Consider the following 13,717-nt stretch of genomic DNA (forward strand, 5'->3'; position numbering starts at 1 on the left):
ACCAAAGTGATAAAAGGAATAGCCTTCAGGCAATTCCCGGGAGCTTTTGGTGCATTGAGAGGCTGGCACCTTGTGTGCAATGCAGAGTTTGTGAGAGGTGATGGTATTGCTGTTCTGTGCCTCAAGTGTAAATTGAAGGTTCCTGATCAAGCCAATTCAGAACCTGAGATCTTAAAGCTTATGTGTGAAGAATCACATCTGATACCTGCCACCTGGAGGTCTGTGTGTGAGAAAAACTGAGAAAAGACACTGTGAGGCTTGGGTGGAAACAAGATAGTAGAAGGAGAAGGAGATAATGAGAACCAACTGGAGGAAAGGGGTTCCTGAACTAGCCCCTTTGGGAGGGGCTCACTGGGAGAAAGCTGCCAGTAGGGGCGGCTCAAAAAATAAAAAAATTTAGAATACCTTTTTGCAGTTAAAGCTGTTTTAAAACGAGAAGGAAAATGGCATAAGGTCCTGTATGCTGATGTCCGGTTTATCTCGGCTGTTTGAGGGGCCTGGAAAGGCCCGGGGTGGCCTTGGGGCAGCCCGCGTATCGAAGGACGAGAAGAGGCTTCAGTTCTTCTTTCGGTTTTTATGTTTATTAATTGTTTATCTAAAAGATGTTCTTTCAGCCGAACAAAGATCTGCTCAGCAGTCAGCCATGAGCACACTGTCTGCCCTCCCGGGCAGCCACGTATCTTTATACCCATTGTTACGTGTACAATATTTATCATTTTTCCCCAATACCATCTATTCTTATAACTCGGTGCACTCTCAGTAATAACCAATCCAAAGGTGCCACCGTGGCCAAAGAAGATGGAGGAGAAGAGGAAGAAGAAGGAGGACAGGACACACCCCAATTCCTCCATCTTACTCCTCCAAACCCCCCTGTACATAAATCCTAAACCTTGTGTCTCACTCTCTAATTAACTAATCCCTTCACCATTCACCCTGTGAAGCCCTCATCCTTGTCGTCTCCTGTGTAGGGTTAAAGTCCAGCTACCAGGCACTTCTGGCAACATTCCAGGACTCCCGAGCCCCCCAAGGTGGTCTCGGAGGCTCAGCATCTCAGGACTGAGATCTTGAGATCCGACATCTCCCCCTTCTGTTTGCACCAAGAAACCCTCTTTTACAATCCGATTCATGGCATCTGGGACGACATGGATGAGGACTAGGAGAATTATTACAACATAAAATCTTACCCTTAAAATTCTTCTCCAAATGGGAGAAATGTCAAAGAAATCTGCCCTTAAAATTCCTCTCCAAATGGGAGAGATGTCAAAGAAATCCACCAGCTGATCAATATATGATCCTTTGTCAGTTTTCCCTGTAATAGGTAAATTTACCCCATTGCCTATTGCAATTCAAGACCCCAAGGAGAAAACCTCCCAGTCTTTCGTTCTTATACAGAAATATTCAAGACCCCAAAGAGAAAAACCCCCCAGAGTCTTTCGTTTCTCTTGTTTCTCTTCTGAGTTGTCCTTTGCAGTCTGAGTCCCGACTTTTGTCTGAGTATTCGTTTCTTCTTATATCTTGTTGAGGAAAATCGCTGCATAGTTGCAGACTCGTTACGAGATGATGCTGCAGCTCTGCTGAACCGATTCGGCATGTCATGCACTTCGGTCATTCCCCCATAAGATGGCGCTGTCACCGGCCTCCGTGGCTGGGAGCCATGAACACAACTTCCTCCTTGTTCAGCGATTGTTGCTGTTTGCAAGCTCACTCAGGGGTTACCTGGTTTTTGATTCAACTGACAATAGGGTTAGAAAACACACGCCTCCCCGGGAGGGGAGAGGCTTGGGACTCCGAGGGTTTTTACCAAAGGCACCAAGTCTGGAGAGGGCCCCTCCTCGCCTGAGACGTCACCGGGGGTCTGGCCCGCCCCCGCCCGCGCTCTGCGCATGCATGCTTTCCGAGCCGCTCCCTGTCTCTCCCGAGGTAATTTTTCCCTCTCCCTTTTTGTTCCGCCTCTGTATTTTCCCCCCTCGGTCTGCCCCTGACTCTGTCTCCTCCTCCTCCGACGCTGTGTGTGTGTGGCCCTTCGTCAGTGTGTGCGGGCCGCCCCCGCTGGCACCCGCGCCCGCCGCGACTCGCACCGGGTTTTTTGCGTCACAACCGCGCGCCTCCTGCGTCTCACGGCAGCCTTTCTGGGATTGCGCAATTTCCCCTAATTTCGCTGCATGGGTCAGACGCCCCGGCGTTGGTTTGTGATTCTGCCCCGGGTCCTTGCGAGTTTTGCCCGCCGCACGCGTTTCTGCTACCTTGCCGGCCCCCGGGGCGGCTGCCGCCCCTGGCCCTGAGTCAAGCAAAGCCGCGCGAAAACACGTATCCCTTTTTTTTTTCTTCAGCCGCGCTCCCCGCCTGCTCCGCCGCTGCCTGGCTGCCGCGAGAAAGTGCCTCCCCCGATCCCTTTTCTCCCCCCCCTGCTCTCCCCCCTCTGCTCCTAAGTCCTCCATGCTCTCTGGGCTTTCAGGACGCTTTTGGGGTTTTCTGGGGTTTCTGGGTTTTGGGACCTGGTGTTTTAATAATATTTCTTGCTCTCTTTCCTCGAGAGCCCTTCCCCCTGGCTTCTTAAGGCCAGAGCTAATCTTTTCTTGGAGCCTTGCTCCTCCCCTTTTAAGGCCCCCCCCCAGATGTCTGCTGCATCTGTTGGGTTACTTCTTACTGGCCTTTTATGGCCAGAGCTAATAATTTTTTTTTGTGTATGTTTGTGTCACACCTTATAAGGCGGACAAAATTTCCCGTTGTTCCTGGGAAGGTGTGCCCCCCATGTTCTTATTTTCAGGCTTTCTTACCAAATCTATCGTCAGAGCAGTCTGGAGGTCTCGGTCTCTGTCCAGCAGATCACGAGAGGTGGTCCCAGGGCGCCTTCTGGTTCCAGTCCGGGCTGTTCTGCTACGAATTGTCTTCGGAAGAAACTGAGAGGTGGATTCCTCAGTGACTGCTGTTTTTTGCAGTCTCTGTTGGCTTTTTGTTTTCTTCTTCTCTCTGGTCTTCAGGGCTTTGAGGGTGGTGGTGGTGCCCAGCCGGGGAACGCCAAATGTCCGGTTTATCTCGGCTGTTTGAGGGGCCTGGAAAGGCCCGGGGTGGCCTTGGGGCAGCCCGCGTATCGAAGGACGAGAAGAGGCTTCAGTTCTTCTTACGGTTTTTATGTTTATTAATTGTTTATCTAAAAGATGTTCTTTCAGCCGAACAAAGATCTGCTCAGCAGTCAGCCATGAGCACACTGTCTGCCCTCCCGGGCAGCCACGTATCTTTATACCCATTGTTACGTGTACAATATTTATCATTTTTCCCCAATACCATCTATTCTTATAACTCGGTGCACTCTCAGTAATAACCAATCCAAAGGTGCCACCGTGGCCAAAGAAGATGGAGGAGAAGAGGAAGAAGAAGGAGGACAGGACACACCCCAATTCCTCCATCTTACTCCTCCAAACCCCCCTGTACATAAATCCTAAACCTTGTGTCTCACTCTCTAATTAACTAATCCCTTCACCATTCACCCTGTGAAGCCCTCATCCTTGTCGTCTCCTGTGTAGGGTTAAAGTCCAGCTACCAGGCACTTCTGGCAACATTCCAGGACTCCCGAGCCCCCCAAGGTGGTCTCGGAGGCTCAGCATCTCAGGACTGAGATCTTGAGATCCGACATGCTGATATGTTTTTCACCTTAAAGAATCATCCAGAATGGCAGAGTAACTGTGGGTTCAGAGCTCCCTCTGACCCACTGGTGTTAGCTCTTGAAAAAGAAAACAAAGCAAAGACAAGGGAAATCAAATGTGTTGTTCAGCATGCAGCATAAGATAGCAATGTATGAAATCAGACAAAGATTATCATGCTGAAATGCAAAGAGATTACAACTCGCAAAAATGAGTACATATGATTTGTTAAAGGCTCCTCCTAAGGTAAGGGAGGAAGGATAAGGAGGACCTCCCCAAAAGGGAACAGGACTCAGGATCCAAAGGTATACCCATTTGCACCCATCCCCCTCCTGGCAGTTCAATTTCATCCAGAACTAGGAGGTAACAGACCCCTCTGCGAGAGGCAGTGAGACCAGAAGAAAGGAACAGGGTGGAATTTTAGTTGATACAGGGGCCATATATTCAGTTTTAAATAAAGCTTTAGTACCTGTGGAGAATGATTATGTTGTAGTGTGGGGAACAACTGGCCAGTCTTAGAAGGCATACTTTTGCAAACCTTTAAAGTAACATGTGTACTTACAAGTTTTTGTATATGCCCAATTCACTAAACATTCTAAAATGGGGAGGTTACTCTGGAGGCAAATGGTATAAAGATGTTAGGTTTAACATTAACAGCCATTGAAATTAGGAAGGAAATTAGTAAAGAGATATTAGAACAAGTATTTTCGCAGGTATGGGCCTCTGATGTACCAGAGAGGGTGAAGAATGCCCCCCATAGTAATCAAGCTTAAGGAAGGAACACAACCAGTGAGAATTAAGCAGTACCCTCTGAAAAAGAAGATAGGGGAGAAATCAGCCCAATAATTGATAGTACAGGATTGAGGGCTGTCAATAAGATAACAAAGAATTTATATACCTTACTAACTTGCTTAACACCTGAACTAACCTGGTTTACTGTATTAGACCTGAAAGATGCCTTCTTTTGCCTCCCTATCCACGAAGCCAGCCAGAAAATTTTTGCATTTGAATGGGAAAGCCCTAAAAGCAGCGCAAAACACAGCTCACATGGTCCATGTGCCTCAAGGCTTCAAAAAATTCCCCCACTCTGATTGGAGAATGACTTGCAAAGATGCAGAGTCCTGGGAAGCTCCACAGGAAGAAGGAAGGCTTTTGCAGTATGTGGATGATCTTCTAGTAGCCACTCAGACAAGGGAAGAGTGTGTGGCCTGGCTGGTAAGTCTTTCAAATTTCCTAGGACTCCAAGGATACAGAGTATCAAAGAAAAAGGCACAAGTAGTGAAACAGAAAGTTATCTACCTGGAGTATGAGGTCAGTGCTGGGCAACGGACTTTAGGGCAGGGTTGCAAAGAAGCCATATGCCAAACCCCGAAACCCCAGACAAAAAAGGAGCTCCGAACCTTCTTAGGCATGGCGGGGTAGTGTCGACTGAGTTTAAAATTATGGACTGCTTGTCAGACCCCCTCTCTGGTCTTATTGCTGATGGAAACAGAGATCTCCAGTAGACAAAGGAAGCCCACGAGCCTTTCACCAGCTAGAGTGCCCTCATGCCAGCTCCAGCTTTGAGACTTCCAGATGTAAGTAAACCATTCTTTCTATTTTCCCATGAAAGACAGAGAATTGCCCTGGGAATACTGGCTCATGACTTGGGTCCATACTGGAGGGCAGTTGCTTACTTCTCCATGCAACTAGATGCAACAGCCAAAGAATGGCCAGATTGCCACAGAGCTGTAGCAGCAGTCATGCTGAATATTCAAGAGGCACACAAGTTTACCCTGGGACAAAAATGACTGTGCTAGTGTCCCACACAGTGTCCGCAGTACTGGAAGTAAAGGGCGGCCACTGGCTTTCACCGCAGAGGTTCCTGAAGTACCAGGCCATCATGGTAGAGCAAGATGATGTAGAGATAGTGGTAATTAATATTGTCAACCCAGCTTCTTTTCTCAGTGGAAATCAAGGAGAAGCAGTACACCACGATTGCCTGGAGACCATTGAAGCTACCTACTCCAGCTGCCCAGACTTAAAGGACACTCCTTTGGATGATGCAGAGACCTGGTTCACAGATGGGAGTAGCTATGTTGCCAGTGGAAAGCAACATGCTGGGTACGCAGTGACTACCTGCAGAGAGGTAATAGAATTCGGACCCTTACCAACAGGCACCTCTATGCAGAAGGCCAAGATAATAGCACTGACCCATGCCTCGCAAATGGCAAAAGGAAAGAGAAATAAACATCTATACAGACTCGAGGTATGCATTTGGAGTCATGCATGCACATGGAGCCATCTGGAGGGAGAGGGGACGGCTGACCTCACAAGGAAAGAGGAGATAATCCAGCTGCTGGAAGCAGTTCAGCTGCCTGAAAAGGTAGGAACTGTGCATATTAAGGCACACCAGAGAGTGAGATCAGAATTGGAGGAAGGAAATGAGCTGGCAGATGGAGAGGCAAAGAAAGCAGCAAAAGGTGAGGTAATTATGGACAGATTTACCTTGAAGATAAGCCAGAATATAATAATAATACTAATCAAAAGGGGCATACAACCATGAGGGGTGGGCTACCATTGAAAGGGAGCTGGTAATCCCTTCCCATTTGTGTGGTCAGTAGTAAAGGAGGAGCACCAGAAAACACACTGGGGCCTAACTACTTAAATGCTTTTATGAAGTGTGGCTCCTTTCCCAGAATGACCAAGGCTGCCAGTGTTACAGAGTGCATCAAAGTGAAGTGTTGACTTTTAAGTAGTAGTTTCCACGGGCTTTATAGAACACATATCTGTCACCGACATCTTTTGTGAAAAATCCTTTCTTTAGGATTTTTCCTTTTCTGGGAAGCTGAGGCCCCGGAAGAAGAACCTAAACAATTGTTATCTGCTGCTGTGGAATGTAACAGGTGCAACTGGGATTGGCCCATGTTCCATGTTTACAATTAAGGGCCAATCAGGGACCAAGTTCTCTGGGACAGATTCACAGAGAGCTCTCTTGTTTATTCATTCCTATTCTATTCTTAGCTTAGCAGCTTCTGAACTTTTCTCTCTATTCCTATGAATATAGTCATAATGTAGTATATATCATAAATTAATAAATCCAGCCTTCTGATCATGAAGCCAAGATTCTCATCTATCTCTCTCACCCTGAAGACCCTTGCAAAGCCATGTAACACATATCTAATTGAAAGAATTGTTGCCAGGAATTTATATGCCACTATTACTCAGGTAAACCTACAGTGAGATCCTTGCCTCCAGACTAATCCCAAGAATACCCCCAGACCAAAACTAGGTCAGATTGGGAAGGGTCATGGATCTGGACAGCAGTGGCAAATTGACTTTTCAGACCTCCCATGGAAAGGGGGGTGTGTCATTATTTATGAGTATTGACAAATACATTTTCAGGGTGGCCAGAAGCGTTCCCCACCAGAACTGTCAAGGCTTGAGAGGTGACCAGAGTAAACAATATTGCTTTCAGAGTTCCAGCCACAAAACCGATATGGTGGCTTTAAGTAGGCAGCTTGGAGAAAATGAAAAACATGTGGCTGGAACTCGGAGCAGGGAGCTAGATGGGCCAGTACATAACATACAGCCTGGGGATTATGTATACGTTAAGTCTCTTATAGAAAAGACTTTGGAATCACAGTGGGAGGGACCATTCCAGGCGCTTCTCACCACCTTCACCACAATCAAGATCAAGGAGCAGAATGCCTGGATCCACCACTCTCGAGTGAAGAATGCCCCAGAAGCCCCTTGGAGAGTGACATCAGGAGACAATGAACTGAGACTAAAACTTATTCGGGCAAAATGAGTATATTGCAGCTGGGGGTAGTTTATAATTTCATTTACAGATAATGTGTCTTAGCTTTCAGTTGTATACAAGCACAGTTATGGATGCAGGCAACAGTAGCTTTGATCATACGGGAAGGTGGTGAAGGTAATTTTCCAGTTGAAATTCGGAAGGTTGTCTGGGATAATGTGATTAATTTTGAAAGCAAGTTTCAATCCTGGTGGACTGTGGTAAATTTCACCTATGATCCTGCTTCTGATGTGGCCACTGCCTTTGCACTTACCATACGTAATGCCACTGTTTACATTATCCACCCCATCATTGCACTAGGATTAAATAATGAAAAAACGGTGCTCTACCCTTCAGAACCTAGAGTGTGGGCATGAAAGGTGAATGAAAAGTGGCAAACAGTAAACTTAGAATCCTGTATTACTAAGGAACAAGTAGGATTCATTTGTGAAAGCAATACTGTTAATGCTCAAGATGTGTGTCTAGACACTGAACAAAGTATTTGCCACTTTGAGATTCATCCAGTCACTGATCAGAAATCTGTGCTCATATATACTGGTAAAGGGTGTGCATGCTTGAGAACTGTTTGTGCTACTGTAAAAATTGATAACAACTATATTATTTTGTCTAGTAGAAATCATTCTAATTTTTGCATTTGTAATTTTGTTAGGCTTAAGCTTGTGTCATCCTATTGTAGTTTTGTTAATATTAGTTGGAGTAAGTTTAGGGTTATCCTTTTTATTGTTAGTTTGGAATTGGAGAATACTACAGCGAGTAGCTGTGTTAACCTCCTCATCAAACATAAATAGCAAAGCACTAAGGCACGCTTATTGTCATAGGAATTTGCATGAAGTAAAAGAATCACAGAATCACAGAAATTCTAGGCTGGAAGAGACCTGTAAGATCATCGAGTCCAACCCATGTTCTAACACCTCAACTAGATCATGGCACCAAGTGCCACATCCAGTCTTTTTTTTAAACTCTTCGAGGGATGGTGACTCCACCACCTCCCTGGGTAGATGATTCCAGTATTTGACCACTCTTTCTGTAAAATACTTCCTCCTTAATTCTAGCTTGCATCTCCCTTGGCGCAGCTTGAGATCGTGTCCTCTTGTTCTGTCTGTTGTTGCCCGGAGAAAGAGATCGACCCCCAGCTCATCACCGCCACCCTTCAGGAAGTTGAAGAGAGTGATAAGGTCACCCCTGAGTCTCCTTTTCTCCAGGCTGAACAACGCCAACTCCCTCAGTCGTTCCTCATACGGCTTGTGCTCCAAGCCCCTCACCAGCCTCGTTGCTCTCCTTTGGATACGCTCAAGCATCTCAACGTCCCTCCTAAAGTGAGGGGCCCACAACTGGATGCAATACTCCAGGTGAGGCCTCACCAGTGCTGAGTACAGGGGAAGAATGACCTCCCTGCTCCTGCTGGCCACACCGTTCCTGATACTGGCCAGGATGCCATTGGCCTTCTTGGCCACCTGGGCACACTGCTGGCTCACGTTCAGCCGACTGTCAACCAGCACCCCCAGGTCCCTTTCCACCTGAACACTGTCCAGCCACACCGTCCCTAGCTTATATCGTTGCAGGGGGTTATTGTGGCCAAAGTGCAGGACTCGGCACTTGGACTTATTGAAATTCATCCCATTAGATTCTGCCCATCCATCCAACCGTTCCAAGTCCCTCTGCAAAGCCCTACGTCCCTCTAACAGATCAACACACGTTCCCAGTTTAGTGTCATCTGCAAATTCGCTGATAAAAGACTCTAAACCCTCATCCATGTCATCAATAAAAATATTAAACAGAACTGGCCCCAGCACAGACCCCTGAGGGACACCACTGGTGACTGGTCGCCAGCTGGATGCAGCACCATTCACCACCACTCTCTGGGCCCGGCCATCCAGCCAGTTCTGAACCCAGCAAAGAGTATTCCTGTCCAAGCCATGGCCTGCGAGTTTGTCTAGGAGTATGCTGTGGGAGACAGTGTCAAAGGCCTTGCTGAAATCCAAGTAAACAACATCTACAGCCTTCCCTGCATCCACTAGGTGGGTTACCCGGTCATAAAATGTGACCAGGTTGGTCAAACATGACCTACCCCTCCTAAATCCATGCTGGCTGGGTCTGATACCCTGGCCATCTTGTAAATTTTGCGTAATGGCACATAATATAAACTGTTCCATTATTTTGCCAGGTACTGAGGTCAGGCCAACTGGTCTATAATTACCAGAATCCTCCTTTGCACCTTTTTTGTGAATGGGTATCACATTGGCCAGCTTCCAGTCATCCAGAACCTCACCAGTGAGCCATGACTGTTGGTAAATGATGGAGAGTGGCTTTGCAAACTCATTTGCCAGCTCTCTCATTACCCTGGGGTGGATCCCATCTGGTCCCATAGATTTATGAATATCCAAGCATTTCAGTAGTTCTATGACAGCCTCCTCTTGGATAATGTGGGGACCATTCTGCTCCCTGACACCATCAACCAGCCCAGGTGGGCAGGTGTCTTGAGGGCAAGTCATCCTCCCACTAAAAACTGAGGCAAAATAGGCATTAAGCACTTCTGCCTTTTCCTCATCTGCAGATACTAACTTCCCTCCTTTGTCCAATAAAGAACAAAGGCTGGTCTTACCTTTCTTTCTACCATTAATGTATTTGTAAAAACATTTTTTATTATCCTTTACAGAAGTCGCCATTCTAAGGTCAAACTGAGCTTTGGCCTCCCTAATTTGTTTTCTGCATGCTCTAGCAGCCTTCTTGAATACTTCCTTAGAGACCTGACCCTTCTTCCAACGCTGATACATCCTCTTTTTATTCTTAAGTTCCTCCAAAACCTCCTTGCCCAGCCAGACTGGACGTTTACCCCGTTGACTGATCTTTCGGCACACAGGGATGGTCTGTTCCTGCGCCCTCAAGATCTCTGTTTTGAAGTATGCCCACCCTTCCTGAACTCCTTTGTTTTTAAGGGCTGCTTCCTAAGGGACGCTCTGAATAAGTCTCCTAAACAGGCCAAAGTCTGCCCTCCGGAAGTCCAATGCAAGAGTTTTACTGGTGCCCTTCCTGACTTCACCAAATATTGAGAGTTCTATTATTTCGTGATCACTCTGCCCCAAGCGACCTCCAACCACCACATCTCCCACCAGCCCATCTCTATTTGCAAATAGCAGATCTAACATAGTCCCTCCCCTGGTGGGTTCACCCACCAGCTGCAACAAAAAGTTGTCCTCCATACATTCTAAGAATTTCCTGGAGTGCCTCTTTATTGCTGTATTAAGTTCCCAGCAGATGTCTGGTAGGTTGAAGTCACCCACAAGAACAAAGGCTGATGATCTTGAAACATTACCTAGCTGCTTATAGAATAAGTCATCTACTTCTTCTTCCTGGTTGGGTGGACGATAACAGACTCCCAGTAGGGTGTCAGCCTTGTTGGCCTTCCCCTTAATTCTTACCCATAGACATTCAACTCCATCTTCCTTTGTTTCAATTTCGATGGCATCAAAAGTTTGCTTAATATAAAGGGCCACCCCTCCTCCTCTTCTTCCTTTCCTATCTCTTCTGAAGAGCTTGTATCCATCCAGTGCAGTACTCCAGTTATGTGAGTCATCCCACCACGTTTCCGTGATGGCAACTACATCATAGCTCTGCAGTTGCACCATGGCCTCCAGCTCTTCTTGTTTGTTGCCCAAACTGCGTGCATTGGTATACATGCACCTCATCTGGGCTAATGACTTCACCCCTATCTTAGCCTTGCAATTCTTGGGCCTGTTTCCAGATAGCTCAGCTGGTTCCCCTTCCCCCTTCAAACCTAGTTTAAAGCTCTCTCAATGAGGTCTGCCAGTTCGTGAGCTAAAAACCTTTTGCCCTTAACAGAGAGGTGTACCCCATCTGGTTCCAGCAGAGAAGATGCTGTAAAAGTTTCCCCATGATCAAAGAATCCAAAATTCCGCTGATGACACCAACCCTTAAGCCACTTGTTGATAATGCGGATTTTTCTGTTTCTTTCATCATTTTCCTCCGCCACCAAAGGGACTGAGCAGAACACTACCTGTGCTCCTGCCCTATCAATTACCTGACCCAGTACCCTGAAGTCCTTTCTAATTGCCTTGACACTCCTCTTCTCAATCTCATCACTGCCAGCCTGGAGTATCAGCAGTGGGTAATTATCAGAGGGCTGAATCAGCCCAGGAAGTCTCTCAGTGATATTTTGTACCCGGGCCCCAGGGAGACAACAGACTTCCCTGTGGGATGGGTCTGGTCCACGTATGGGGCCCTCAGTTCCCTTCAGGAGGGAATCACCTACTACGATTACCCTTCTTTTCTTCTTGATGCTAGAGGTAGTGATCCGTCTTGCAGGTGAATCATAATTGGGGGGTTCACTGGGCAGACAATTCGCTCCTAAATCATCTAGTTGTATCTCTAGATCCAGGATCTCATACCTATTCTGAAGTGGTACTTGGCTGGATGATGGGGAGGGGGAGGTCTTTTTATTATTACCTCCTTGAATGGGGACCCGTTTCCACTCCTCTTCATCCACCAGGTGCCCTTCTGTTGCCTGAGAGCGGGAGGCATTTAAGTCCTCAGTCTCTTGATCAGAAGCCTCCCTTAAAGATGGTAGGGCTGAACTCCACCAGTCTATTTCCCTTTCACTTTCCCTAATACTCCTTAACCTTTCAACTTCCTCCCTAAGCTCAGCCACCAGTGAAAGGAGAATTTACTTATTCCTTTTAGGAAAGGGGGGGAATGAAGCAGAGTGGAAATTTTCCAGAGTAGAAATCCATTTTGATTTAGGTGAAACATACATCTTTGAATTAAGTCTGTAGCTTGCTCTTTAGTCTGACTGCCTGTTCTCACGAAGGGCCTGTGCTTAGAGGGACTGCTTCCGCCGAAGGACAAGAGACAAGGGGGGAGAGGGAGGAGGGGAGGGCAGACAGAGCAGGGCAACCTGACCCAGGAGTTCTTTCTGATAAAGAAGAATTAGCGGCAAGTGTCACACGAAATCCATGGAATGAATATGTATGAACCTATTGTGAAATTACATGCATATATATTTGAGAGGGAGATAAAAGGGGATCTGGACTTCCCAGAGGTAAACATGTCATTTTAGGGGAATGATTCCCACATGCGTCCAGCGCTGTAATAAACATACTGGCTTTAGAACTTTCACAAAAGTTACAGAGTTTGTTTGCTACCGCAAATCATCCCCCCAACATAATTTCTCATTATTCTTGTTATGATTAAACAATAATTATATCCAATTACCAAACAATCATCTCATTTAACAATCATATAATTTATCATAGTCATTAAATGATTATACAGGTACACCCTAACATTTTCCCAGGGCCTACCAGGCCTATCCTTCCTTTCTAACGCCCCTGAATATTCCATGATTTTAGAAACATTTTATCTCTATACTATCAAAGTGAGCACACCCTGGAGAAGCAAACAAAATGTAGCAGAAATTCTGTAGCTGTAGCAAGAGCTGTGGGGGTTGGGCAGATGTGGGGTATCAAGTTAAAGTGTAACAGGAAGCCCTAATTAGTGGCAGAAAACAGGAGGGCTAGGCAGGGAATCACTCCCATGGATAGCTTACCAGCAATGACTGGTTCCAGGGTAGGGCTGCACAGAGGTAGTGGCCTTGGCGGGGGACAGCAGGCTCCTAGCGCGGCATGCACTGGCTTTGGGCTACCAAGCAAGCCAGCAAGCCCAGTCACACTGCCAAAGGAAAAGAAAAAAAACCAGGCAAAACCCACAAGGCAACGGTATCTCCAGTCAGAGGCACCACGCTGCATGGTTGTTGGGAGAGTAGCTAAGAATTGGAAAAGTACAAGGCTGTGGCTAATTCCAAGTCCTGCACCTGCAAGATAGCGTGTTCTTGGGCCTAGCTGTAGTATAATGACAAATAGTGAAAGAGACATGAGAAAAGAGAGATGGAAACCCTAAGGAATGGGGAAGAGCTGATGTTGTGGTGTGGCCAATAGACGGTGTAAATTACAGAATATTCATGAGCTTATTACTTGCTGTATAAGTGTCTGATGCTCTCTTCAATAAACAAAGCTTGCTGATCTCATATTGAGAGTCCCAAGTTTTCCCTGCACCCGACAAATGGCTCATCCCCGACAAATGGCTCATTCTGCAACACATGGTCACTGAGCTGATCGTCCCACCGGAAGGAAACCACAGGCTTTCACCCCCCCCAACCCTCACAGGATCCCAAGCTGGCTCTCACCCATCACGATACTCCTGGAGCTGGGAAGGGCCGGGGGAAATGACCAATTCGGGACACAAAAAAAAGAAAAAAAACAAA

General features: G+C 46.7%; 1 protein-coding gene across 1 annotated transcript in view; it reads right to left on the reverse strand.

Moving 5' to 3' along the window:
- Positions 1 to 3,290: 3,290 nt before the first annotated feature.
- The window catches only part of LOC135460376 (ras GTPase-activating protein 1-like), a 170,821-nt gene continuing 160,394 nt past the window's right edge, over positions 3,291 to 13,717 (reverse strand). Inside the window, exon 25 of the mRNA XM_064737172.1 lies at positions 3,291 to 3,721. Within this exon, the coding sequence (XP_064593242.1) occupies positions 3,716 to 3,721 (6 nt within the window). The 3' untranslated portion in view covers positions 3,291 to 3,715. The remainder of the gene's footprint in view (positions 3,722 to 13,717) is intronic.

This window comes from Zonotrichia leucophrys, unplaced genomic scaffold (assembly GCF_028769735.1).
Source record: "Zonotrichia leucophrys gambelii isolate GWCS_2022_RI unplaced genomic scaffold, RI_Zleu_2.0 Scaffold_35_1530144, whole genome shotgun sequence".
Classification (NCBI taxonomy): domain Eukaryota; kingdom Metazoa; phylum Chordata; class Aves; order Passeriformes; family Passerellidae; genus Zonotrichia; species Zonotrichia leucophrys.